The 12,746-nt window shown below is 37.5% G+C and overlaps 2 protein-coding genes across 3 annotated transcripts in view; both read left to right on the top strand.

The window, feature by feature from the left end:
• Positions 1-33: 33 nt before the first annotated feature.
• On the top strand, positions 34-4,245 carry Bacc (nuclear regulator Bacchus). Of its 2 annotated transcripts, none has more exons than XM_076118446.1 (3): positions 34-233; positions 1,722-1,905; positions 2,352-4,245. In XM_076118446.1, the coding sequence occupies exons 1-3, from the start codon at positions 129-131 to the stop codon at positions 2,402-2,404; spliced, it is 342 nt and encodes a 113-aa protein (XP_075974561.1). In that variant the 5' UTR covers positions 34-128; the 3' UTR covers positions 2,405-4,245. The 2 variants fall into 2 exon arrangements, with proteins under 2 accessions (XP_075974561.1, XP_075974560.1); XM_076118445.1 differs by having other exon boundaries at positions 35-233; positions 1,722-1,911.
• A 3,379-nt stretch (positions 4,246-7,624) lies between these two features.
• Positions 7,625-12,746, top strand: part of CDase (neutral ceramidase) — a 40,395-nt gene continuing 35,273 nt past the window's right edge. The window contains exon 1 of the mRNA XM_076118443.1: positions 7,625-7,878. The gene's annotated coding sequence lies outside the window, so the exon portion shown is untranslated. The remainder of the gene's footprint in view (positions 7,879-12,746) is intronic.

Here is a 12,746-nt window from a genome sequence, read left to right as displayed (position 1 = left end):
GCAGAAGCCCGCGCCATCTTCGTTTTCAAACTCGGCCGCTCGCTCATTCGCTCAGTCAGTCGCGCGTCGGATCCGGGCAGCCGTACAACTTACTAATTCTAGTAATTAACACCAAAATCAGAACAATCATGAGCACCAATGAAAATAACAGTGAAGTGGCCGTCGACAAGGTCGGCGATGAGAAGAAGGGTGACGCGAAAAGTGACCTAAAAGGAGCCAAAAGGGCAGCAGAGGTGAGTGCACATGTCAAACAAATGTATTTGTTTAATCGCTCGCCATTTTATTGAACGCTATTATAAAGGCCGCATTACACTAATTTCCTTTATCTATATTAGCTTCTTACACTATTCCACGTGGTAGATAGAGACCTATGTGTATAGGCACGCGAACCATTCCAACGCTAACCGGCGTATTTTTGGATGTCATATCTGTTGAGTTATGCATTTTAGCGTGTGTGGGGAAATCGATGAGCCAATAATACGATGCCCTCTCAAGTATCAGACGCGAGATTCGAGGTATAGAATGATAAACTTGTTAGCCTATAATTTTTTAGCTTTTGTTTACCCGTTTTCGATACGAAGGCATGACCTTGGCGGAAAAAAAAACATGGCGCGAGAACGTACGCTGTCCTCATTGATGTGGTTATTATAAAAGAAGTATGCATGTAGTTGTTGTAATGCCCACTTACAGTTGATTATTGATTATATTGCGTGTACTGGCTATTTTAGACTTTCTCAGGGCTTGCGTTCACCGTAGCGTGACGCTAGATAGATGGGTAACATGGCCGGCGCGAATGTCAGTGTTTGAGTCGGATGGGCTGTCACAAACGCCGCGCAAACGTACGTTTCGCCTTATCTACTCTCAATATATCCTTCATATTACCCAATGCTATATTCAAAAGTGCGAGGAGTAATTCACACTAGTCTTTTGTACAATAGTTATTTTATTTCGGCGCTTACTCTGAAAAGTAGTCATTGACCCGGCATTATTTGCATGTAGGTGTATTATATGAAGTATACATATCCTTTGTTCTACTAGCACTTGTTTGTCGTTAATGGTCAAGTGAAGATCCAACAAGCATAGAAAATTAGCGGGAATCTTTGAGATTGCATGAAAGACGCTAAAAATGGGAATGGTTTATATCTTCCGTCCTGTTCTCTTTCAGTAACGTGCGTGTACAACAACGCATGGCGTTCATAGGTAGCTTGATACAGAATGTAGTTTGTATAGGTTATCGCCGAAATAGTTAACCAATCTAAAACGTGTATGTTAATGAATATCGTTATGAGATTCTATGACAGCACTATTTAGGCGGTTTTAGTTGTTTCTCGAGTAAACGGCGTCGCTTTGCGAACGGTTAGGTAGGTATGCGCGGTGACCGCGTTCCGTTCAACTCTGCCACGGGAAAAAGGGCCGTACGACGCCGGCCCCGCTCTATACGGCGCTCTTTCCCCCACACAACAACTAATGACCCACGCTTCTTTATCGTTACGAATCTTTGTCACCTGCGTCTCATTATTATGCAGGTAACTTGCACCGTTTTCTCACAAAATCATCCATAAACAGATCTCTTGGTGCATTCAAAATTGAAATAATATTGGCTAATGGCCAGTTATTACTTGTTTGATCTTGAATACGTCAAGGCACACCGCGTAGTGTTGGTGTGTCGTACGTAAACAATTAAAAAACGGGTTCCCGCCAATAATTTGTTGCGGTTTTAGGAGAAAACGACAGACGCGAAAAAGGCGCGAAAGGAGGAGAACGGCGGCGGTGGCGACGACGAGCCGCACAGTGACGAAGAAGACTTAGAAGGAGAGGGCGAGGGTGAAGAAGATGATGACGAAGAAGTGGAAGGAGAAGAAGACGATGAGGAGATCGTCGGGGAGGGAGAGGAAGACGATCTTGGTGAGGGTCTGTAGCGCTTAGATTTATATTCTATTCCATTCGTTTATGCGTCATTATCACGATTCACTTCAGGGGGCCGCATAGTTTAACCATATAATCATGCTCTAGACACTTCATTAAACATAAACATACACGAGTCTGGGTTATCATTGCCCACGCCAGCAACTTCTAAATGTATTTCATGTAGATGTAGATTGGCAAAAACTTATTTGCATGTTTCCTAGGCTGTGTTAATTTACTAATTTGTTTTTCTTGGAGACCGATTTATTTATACATATTTATAGTTGAGTTGTGTCTGTTGCCATAGCAATATCTGACCTCAATAAAGGCGGTGATAAAATACAGTAAACAAAATTAAACCGATCGTGAGAGGGGTTTTATAAAAGTGTTGCTCGAGACAGTTGCACGTGTGTTCGATGTGTAAAAGCAGGTTTTTGTTGTTACAGACGAGGAGGTAGAGGAGGAGCTGCTGGGCGAAGAGGAGGAGGAGGACGCGTAATACGCCTCGTGCCTCTGTATGGACAATGTCACAGTGATGTGTTAGTGCTTGTGACGCCCCGGACTGGCGCGGCCCCGCCTCGCCCCAACTGTCCACACACAGCGACAGCCCCAACAACAGTGACACTAACAACAGTTGGGAACACGCGGGGCCGACAACGCTCCCACCTAAAACGGGTGCACTTCTATTTAAATGACAAATGTAATTAATTAAGTCAAATTCAATGCAGATTTTCATTTTTTTACAATGTTTAAGTTCGGTACTGAAAGCTGTATCTTTACTTTTTCGGCTCGGAGCGACGAGCGTGTAATTAAGACTTAGTAGAATGCTGTTGAATTTTGTCATGAAATGTACAAATGTGTTTTTCGGAAGTAAACTTTATTCTAAGTGAAATCCACTCTGTATTCTAGGTCTACCTGTGAGCCCATTGAATGGTGAAGTTGTGATATTTTTCTATGCAGTTAGAAACTACCCGTTTATAATAAAGTATAGAAGTAAGCCGGCAATGGCACGTTATAGTAAATAAGCTATAAGTCACAAAGCTCAATTCTTCATTTTCTTGTTGTCGATGAGAGTTTGTGTGTACATATTTAGCGTAAGTGAAGCCTGTGATTTTTATAATCAGTAATGTAACATAGTGTGATCGTTGCATTCAGGTTAATCGTATTCTTTTATACAATATATCCACACTCGCGTTTCGATTACACAATCGCTCCCTCGTTCGACTCGATCGCACACTGGATCGAATGATAAAAGATGATAATGAAATGGAATTAGTAAATTTATCGTTTAGCGATAGAATCGATACAGGTCGGGATCGTCTAGCGCCTCCGGGTCAGGACGAGGAAGCGTCACCCACGACTGGCGTCCGCCGCCGCCACGAGACGCACTCCACACGTCAGTTTACTAGAAAAACATCACAATTTTGCCATTACCTCGCGCACATCGCTCGCCGGCCGCGCGTTCTCTGAACGACCGATAAAGAGAGCGCGACGGTCGCCGCGCTGCGATAGCGATATCAAAAATATATCAAACCGGCCTGTAATTTTTGTCCATAACTGTTAATTAGGATAGAACCTTCAGCTCGGTAATCCAGTGTCTCACGGTGTGGAATAAGAGATTCCTAGGTTAAAGTGATTTAGTATGTAGGATGTACGTCATTTTTTATGAAAGGACGCCACGGGCGGGGCAGGCCGGGTGAGGTGGGGCGGGGCGGCGGGCGCGTGGGTCCCCCCGCGTGGCCTCGTTCGATTTGCCGCCGCCGCGCCGCCCCGCACCACGACGCGACGACGCGCTCTCTCGCGTGGAAAATCACCCGTTGTGCGCTGTACATCGCCGCTCGGGCCCTCCGCTGACCCACGCCGCGATGTACTCGCACTACACGCACCGCCCGCCTAGACGCCGATCGTCACATGAGCGTTTTGATACTTCTTGTTGAATCAGTTTTCACTCCGTTCAGTCTTTCGTGGGGCGTCGGCGTGCTGACACTAGTTACGATGACTTTCATGATTTCACGCTGCCGGCCCCCGCGGAAGACGGCGTGAGGTGTTTTGAGAAGCATTTAGCGAATTGTTCCGTTGGCGATCGAATACCAAAGGGAGCAAAGATGTTTTCATTAGAGGAAATTGACATGGAAATCAATAAAATTATCTTATGAGTAAATCTTACTGTCCCGCCTTTTCATTTTTGTGGTAAGAATGAGCTGTCGCATATTTGTACTATGTACGATTTATGTGAATACCTTAGTACGATTTTATTTATTTGTGATGTTGAACACTATTGATTTTCTACAATGGACGAAATGTAAATACAACCGATTTTAAGTAAAAAGTTATTTTGTTTTTAAGCTTATTTATTTGTCCCATGTTGTCGGATTCTTACATCCCGCATTTGAAATCCTCGATTTCTAGAACAGATTATGATGACGTAAAGATAGCGTTATAAAAATAAATATGGCGCATGTCTTAAGAAGCGCAATTCATTGAGCTGCGCTCACACTAAGTTATAAATACATTTAGTTCAAGATATCAATTTTGTTCTTCTACAGTGAATTAAGCGAGGGGTGCCAATTGTTCCCCTTCGAAAAGAGTCCCCTGCAAAACGAGGGTCGTATAGGTTATAGGTATACCCAGTAGGTACCTACCTATTTCCAGTGAATATTTGAATTTCAACGGGTGCCTATGCCTGCAATTAGGTACTGTATGTACCTACCTATCTTAGTTGCAATAGTGATAACAAAAAAACTGAAAACAAGTTTTAAATAATATCTACAATATCAGTATTCGGTACTTACCTACCTAGATGCCAAACAAATAGGACATGCCTATATGTATGAGTTATCCCTTCATAGCAAAATGTACAACAAGCAAAATGAGCACGGCACTTAAAATGTACAAATCGCATAATGTGCAAATAGCAAAAAGAGCAAATCGCATAATGTACAATACGCATAATGTGCAATACTTAAAATGAACACTATACGCAAAACGAGCAAAAAGCAAAATGTACATAGTCGCCTTCGTTCACACTAACCACTTACTGCCGTTTCTTAGTTTGGGGTTTGTTGGATTCATAGAGCATTGTAATAAAACAACTTCACATTTAATATAAGTTTATTTATATATTAATAAAGGGAACTTAATGAGGCGTGGTATGAAATCCTTGAATCATCACCAAATAACAAAGCAATGAGGACTTGCGCAACAACTAATTCTGTTGAAATTATATTATTTATTTAAACTTAAAAGAAAACAAACTAAAATGCAAGTCTTGTATATATCATCTGTAGAAGAAATTGTTTAACGGAAATACTTTTAATATGCAAACTGTTTAGTATTTTTTTATACATTTTTTTTTTTGTTTTAAAAGACAACTCCCGCACTAAGAATTGCTCTTGTGTCGCGGGGACTTTTACGAACATACAAACAACGGACACAAAGCACAACCAGACTCTCAGAGATCGCACAAATAATTGCTCCGTGTGGGAATCGAACCCACGACCTCCCGAGACAATGGTTGTCGGCGTGGTGACCTAAACCACTGCGCCACGGAGGCAGTCATATTTTAAAATAATCATTTTTATCAGAGACGATGTCTGCTTTTCTCCTATTTTTCATTGCCGGCTCAAATATGCTTTTTTAAAATTTATTATCACTGAACATAGCTTCTTTTTTTAATTTATAAATGAAAAACATTAAACTTATCTTTTTCGGAATTTTGGCATTCAAACGCCTGTGCCAACCTTCAACAGGATTAGTTGTTCGGTGTCGTTGGTTGGCACAGCTTAGAATCTTTGGGTTAAACTTGGGATACCACGTCCGTTCGAAGTAGAGTCTAAAGGCTCTCATTGCGTTGGTATTTGGCGATGATTCAAGGATTTCATACCACGCCTCAGGAATTATTATTATTATTATTTATTTTATGTATGTATATAGAACAAACCCCGCTGATTTTAGGATACTAACGATCAAAGAAAAAAATCTCCACGAGTCGGTCTTGTAAACATGCCCTAACAGTATTATGTACATTTTGCTTTTTGCTCGTTTTGCGTATAGTGTTCATTTTAAGTATTGCACATTATGCGTATAGTACATTATGCGATTTGCTCTTTTTGCTATTTGCACATTATGCGATTTGTACATTTTAAGTGCCGTGCTCATTTTGCTTGTTGTACATTTTGCTATGAAGGGTGAGTTATCAGTATGTACTCTAACCTAAGTATTGATATCAACTACGAGAAACTGCAAAAAAAGTTCAATAATTTATAGGTAGGTACGATGTAGATGTTATGTTATGTAGCAAGTCTGTAAGTAAACTTATCCGACAATCCCACGTAGCCTTCCGGCATAGAGATAACGGTAGCGTATCGTGTGAATGCAGCCTTGGAATTGTGGGAAAGCCACACTAGCGACATCGGGCGGCCGGTATTTACATTAAAATTACTACTAAATATCGATAGATGGAGTCAGGTTATCATGCTGTTGCAGCTTGCCGAAAGGTCCGAACCTATCGGCCGATAGTAACTACAGACGGAAAGTATAGATGGCGTTGAGAACAATTTCCAAATGGCGGGAATTCTCAATTTTGATATCCGGTACTGATACCAAACAATAAATTGTGTTACTGTCTATATTCTAGGTTTCTATCTAATTTCAATAAAACACGATCGGTAGTAATTACATTTCCAGTTTTGAACTGTGTTTACTCAGTATGTAACAAATTTAAGTAGTTAACTTACGAAAAAGCGGCGGAGTTGACTGTCCTGCAGGAACATGTTTGATATTGAGCACAATTTTAGGTAACACAATAAAATAATTTGATCACACTTGTAGAAACAACTCTAAGATCATTTTAGTTAACGTGCACAGCAGTAAGTAACATATTATAAATTAAATTACATCAGAGAATGCCAGTTAAAATTCCGAAAAATAGGCAAATCATAGCGAATGTTTGCAATAATAATATACTTCAAACAAGGACAACTGGATTTGATATAACTTCAAACACTTTTCCATTTTATCACTTTGAATACTTATTCTTGTATCGAGTCAACTTCAAGTTTTATACCAAAAACAAGGAACACGAAAACTTTAATAAAGTCAAAGTAAAACTTTGATTTAAAAACTACGAAATGACAGTCAAACGTCATTTACTGGTCAGTATTTTTATATCCTTACTTTGGACATAGGGTTTTTAGGTTTGTATGTATTTTAAATTATGTAGTACTTTACTTACATGTACCTATAGCATTAACGAAGACTGATAAATTATGTTATTAATTATATACCTAATTGTTTTCTTGGTTATTTTGAATTTTATGAGAAATATAGTAACTAATGTGTTTTATTTGAAAAATAATAAGATTTTCTCTCCTTGATGATCCCTCTGACATTTTTTTTTACTATCTTGGACCAATTATTATCTCTGGACGTTCTGGTTGGCGCTATAATTTAGGTTGCTATTTTTGAAACATCGGGGTTAGTTTGCAAACTGTATCACTTTTGTTAGCTAAACAATAGAGCACTCACCAAATACGGGTCACATGCTCGTATGCCGCCAGTTTAACAACAAAGGATAATATAAGCTAGCAAAATAAAAATGTCCTACTGTATTACTTTTACATACAGTAGCAGTGACAAACGCTATCGAGTAGATTCACATGTTGGTCCAAACATTTGTGACAAATGCGTGTATACGGATTTGGCTTTGATTCAGCGCAGAACAGTAATTTAGTGCGTTGTATACCGCGAGAGAGGGCTTACGTCTGTACGATATGTCCTTGTGAGGTGCATTCACTTACGCGAGTACGTTTTTCAATTAAACTGACCTTAGTGCAAATAGTTTTGTGAACTAGTTGGCAAAAAATATTTATCTTGTTTCCGAACGTGCTAATTGAGAGTTTAAATAAATATGTTTTAGCGGAAAAATGTGATTTCTGGATGTGATTTGTTTATAATTGTAGGATAAAATAAAAGGTAATTAATACTTTATATTATTTATAATTTTATACATAAAACTCCGTATGCATTTGACGTTGATTACAGGGGATAGTATTCCAAGACAGCAAGGGAAAAAGAAAAATATAATTATTCCCGAATCGATCGCGATGTGACTAGAAAGTTATTCTCCTATTGGAAATATTTTGTTGAGTTTTTTGTTTTTTATAGATTGTGTTTAAATAGTATGCCAATTATAAGAATGTGATAAATAAGTACTTATATCCAATATTTTCAATACATTAATTTAAGTGTATTTTGGAGCCTGTTTACATTTCTGTGGTGTCTCATTGAGCACACATTGACCATCATTCTATGTCCTGCTAATATTTTTAATTAAAAGAAACTAAGTAAATTATTCCTTTGTTCAATTAATCTAGTATACAACTTGAATCACTAACAAGACAGTGAGTTAGAATGCTCAAGAATACCAAGTCTAACTATAAATAAATAAAGGCATTATTCAAGTATTCCTTTTGGTTGAAATGCTGACTAATCAAAATGTGTGGCTGTTGCTATTAGTTTTAGTTTAAGTCTGATTCATCAATGCAGACGCAGCTAGTTCCTGTTCCTCAAAGGGTTACTATTTTTTAATTCTGTTGACATATTGCATGAAAATTTAAAGGCCGATTGATTTTTTGTCATTATAGGGATATGGTTGCTAAGGATACCTATATATATTTTTCACATAGAAATATTCAGAACTAAACCTGACGAACATTTATCGCGGTTGTTGTCACAATCATTCAACCATTTCAAAGACTTCGGGCAATTTAAACAACAATGATATAAGATTGACAAATGAATCTCAAAAAAAAAAACACGGTACTACAGGTCTTACTGAAGGGTATCTCATGTTATAACCCAAATAACTGGGTTGTGGAGGTCTGATACGCAGTCGCTTTATGTAAAATACTGGTATCCAGCTGCACCCGGTGTCCAGGAGTTGAGACTGGAAGCCGAGTCCAACATAGTTGGAAGTACTTGGAAGAAAGTCTAGGTTGATGATGAATTTAAAACATTTTCATATTTACAGGATGTGTGCAAATTGCGCATCTTACAAGTGGTCTAGTTTCGTTCTTTGTTGTTATTGACAGTGTTCTTTGTTTCTTGTTATCGTATTAGCGATGTTATCGTATGTTACCCGATAGTATGACAAAACAACAGTTGTATCTAGATAAAAATATTTATTTAAGTACACAGTATTAATTTATGAAATAGGTACCTACGTAGAAAGCGTTAGAAGTCTGTGTTAGCAATTCTCTTTCTTATTAGTAAGTATTCTTTGTTTGAGGAGACTCCAAAATTAGTTTTTTTTTTCAAAATCATTATCGCAGAGTATTCTAAGTAAGTGCCCCGTTACTAGATTATGTGTTCCTAAAGTCCACTAAAACATAAGATTGCTACCTGACTGCCAAGGAAAAGTAAAGAGACTGGTGGCCAAAGGCCTGGTTTCGATTCTTAAGCCAGTCATATTCTATTGGTCTTTTTCCAATCTATATTAAATTATACTCAATAGCAGCACGCTCGCCCCTATTATATGAGATTAACCTTTTTAATGGCGAAACACAAGAGTCGTGATATCATGTACTTATAGATAGAGACACACTCGGGACTCCACTTCCTTCCTGCATAGACGTTCATAGACCTAAGATGAGTACCTCATCATATGAGTACGAGGAACTAACATCGCTCTCACGACCCTGCACATGTCTTGCATACTGTATGAAGCATAATAGAACAGTTTACTAAACTACCTTCCTTTTATTATGCCGCTATGTGAAGGGTGACATTGAAGTTGCTTTGATTAGATGATGTTTAGTGCATTAAGTTAGCTAAGGAATTGAAAAAAACGTTTTTTTGCTGTTAATTTACCTATTGCCTTCTTATGTGTAGCAAAAATTATATAATTAAAAAGTTCTCCCTCTTCTTAAGAAAATTATATCAGTATTAAGGGTTCACCTCGCTTGTTCGGAGGGAGACCCTGCTCAGCTTTGGGACAGCAATCTATACTTCTATACTAATCTATACTAATACTAATATATAAAGCTGAAGAGTTTGTTTGTTTGTTTGTTTGTTTGTTTGTTTGTTTGTTTGAACGCGCTAATCTCGGGAACTACTGGTCCGATTTGAAAAATTCTTTCAGTGTTAGATAGCCCATTTATCGAGGAAGGCTATAGGCTATATATCATTACGCTACGACCAATAGGAGCAGAGTACCAGTGAAAAATGTTACAAAAACGGGGAAAATTATGATTCTCTTATGTGACGCAAGCGAAGTTGCGCGGGTCAGCTAGTGGGTTATAAAAAAATAAAGAAAAAGATATATCGGACTTCCGAAAACTATTTTTGAAAAAAACGGCTTATAATATTGCTTCCGATCAAAATATCGACCTAAGTGTGTCGTTATATTTTTAGTGCTTTGCTAGTAACATTAGTTATATAAAAACTGTATTTTAATAACTGAAATGTTTTGAAATAGTTTATATAACTTGCTTATTAATTACTATATTATATCCTAATATATTACACTGATTGTTACGTATTATTAAGGTAGATAAACTATTGTAAATTAAAAACTAAACTTAAATCTATACTAATATTATAAAGCTGAAGAGTTTGTTTGATTGTTTGTTTGTTTGAACGCGCTAATAAAAAAGTTTTCAGGTTATGGTATGAAGTAACAATGTAGCTTTAAAAAGAAAAACTAAAGAATCCACCGGCATCGTCTTTTACGGCCAAGTGCAGAGATTAGCAAAAAAACTTCCATACACATAAACAACTTTACGTATTATTTCGTGCTGCAGTTGCAACGACTGAACGGCCTCTGTCCTCAATGGACCTACCCACGGTTTCTGAGTACATTTAGCGGTAGTTTATCTATTCAATAGCGTTTTTTATATGAGTTCTAATGGTATTGAAATTTAATTGAAAGATAAACTACCGCTAAATGTACTCAGAAACCGGGGGCTAGCCATTCCATAATTCAATAAATAATAAATTACAATCAACTTTTCACAGGTTTTCTCTTTCGTTTAGTATTTAAATAACCATGTCCATTCACTGTTGAGTGAAGGTCTTCATTGTCATAGCGTGCAACTACGCCATTTTTCACGGCTATACGTCAAGTCGTTAACTGGCGAGTTCAGCCGCTTGTGGACTAAAAACGGTCCTGTAAAAAAATATTTATAGAATCACAAAGTGATTAATATCATTTGATTGATTTCTTTGGATATAGTAAATTAGACGATTACCCTAGTGTGTTTTTACATCTACGACTACTGAAAACAACCATAATTTTGATATACTTATGTGGTATATAATATGCCCTATTCGGGAAAAGTCGGCTTTTTAGGTTAAAGTTTACAATAATATGTACAACAGACTATAAATGTTAAAATTGGATATATGATTTTCCTGTAGATATTATTGGTTGGAAAATATTCATACTCTGTCTTTACACTTAATACAGGTGAAATAATCATCGTGGATTTCTAGCTTCATTTCGCGAGTTGCGCTGCCCTATTTATATATACAAATTATTATTGATTTACATTTAAAAAATACTTAATATATTCATAAAAATGACATAATACATCCCATAGACCGTGTATAGACGTTATTATAAGATTACATCGCATTGCGGCCAAAAATGGCTTCATTCTTGAATCAACATCGTATTATTTGTCGACGATCCGTTGTCAATGTTTGCTCAATAGTCCTATACTATGATCATCAAGATAAGACCTTGTAAATGCAATAACCGTAGCTATTGTCAATGAACTCGTAACTCTTTGCCGTTGGGCAATAAATTATTGTTTATTTGCTATTATTACGATGAAGCGCTCATAGATAGTTGAACTTAACGGGCTTTAAAATATGTATGCATACATCACGTATGTTACCGCCTAAACCTTTGCTATAGAAAGGTTTCCGAAATATATCCACATTTCATCATTAACTATGTTAATCCTGTGCAATAGGGAGCGAATCGTATAACGGGGACGTTACCAAATACCGGCAAACTTTTGAGAAAAAATCTGATCTAAAATATAAGAAACACAATATCGCTTTGCTCGATGGCAATCGAAATCCATGCAGAGGGTATAGCAGTCGCATACACTAACGATCGAACAGAGGCAGCCATAAAAATATCCTGCCTACAGTTATACTTACGATATCCTCTATGATGACGTCTCAGAATATCGAAACTACAAATTGTTTACCAGGATATTCAAAAGATCATTCTTCAAACACTTGCCAAAGTTGCGTTTAATAAGATCCATTGCCATCCATAAGATAAAAGCCGTCCTCTCACACGAGCCTCGGAGCATAGCTGGAAGGATTAACAGTACAGTAAGCACAATAAAATCTTATCTTAAAAAAAAATCATCCAGCAGTGTCGTTTACTAGAATGTTCCTTCCATAATAAGGGTCTATTGTCATTTACCGAGCATGCTCAGTCAACCATAGAGATCCTTTCTACCTGCGATTCGTAATTTCAACTCAAAAACCGTTAACGGTTGCTTCAATATAGTCTGATGATTCTTAGAAGGTTCTTGTTTCTGTATAGTTCTAGAAAAATATTGGCATAGACGATTTGTGTTTATGGTAATTGCCAGTATTTTTACTAACGGGCACAGGCGTATTTTTGTGACAATATTTCGGCCCAGACATCAGTAGGTATAAGACAATTGAAATCATATTATATTTTAGTGCTAGTTGTTGAAGTTAATGTAATTAAATTTGCTATAGAATATTAATTCGGTAGAATTATGAAAGACATCTCACTGCTGTTTCCGTAAGAGTAGAGTTTTAACTTAAGGACTCTGGGAAATCACATAATT

The sequence above is a fragment of the Anticarsia gemmatalis genome, chromosome 9, assembly GCF_050436995.1.
Source record: "Anticarsia gemmatalis isolate Benzon Research Colony breed Stoneville strain chromosome 9, ilAntGemm2 primary, whole genome shotgun sequence".
NCBI lineage: Eukaryota > Metazoa > Arthropoda > Insecta > Lepidoptera > Erebidae > Anticarsia > Anticarsia gemmatalis.
The sequence above is the reverse complement of the archived record's forward strand: the minus strand, read 5'-3'. Positions and strand labels throughout refer to the sequence as shown.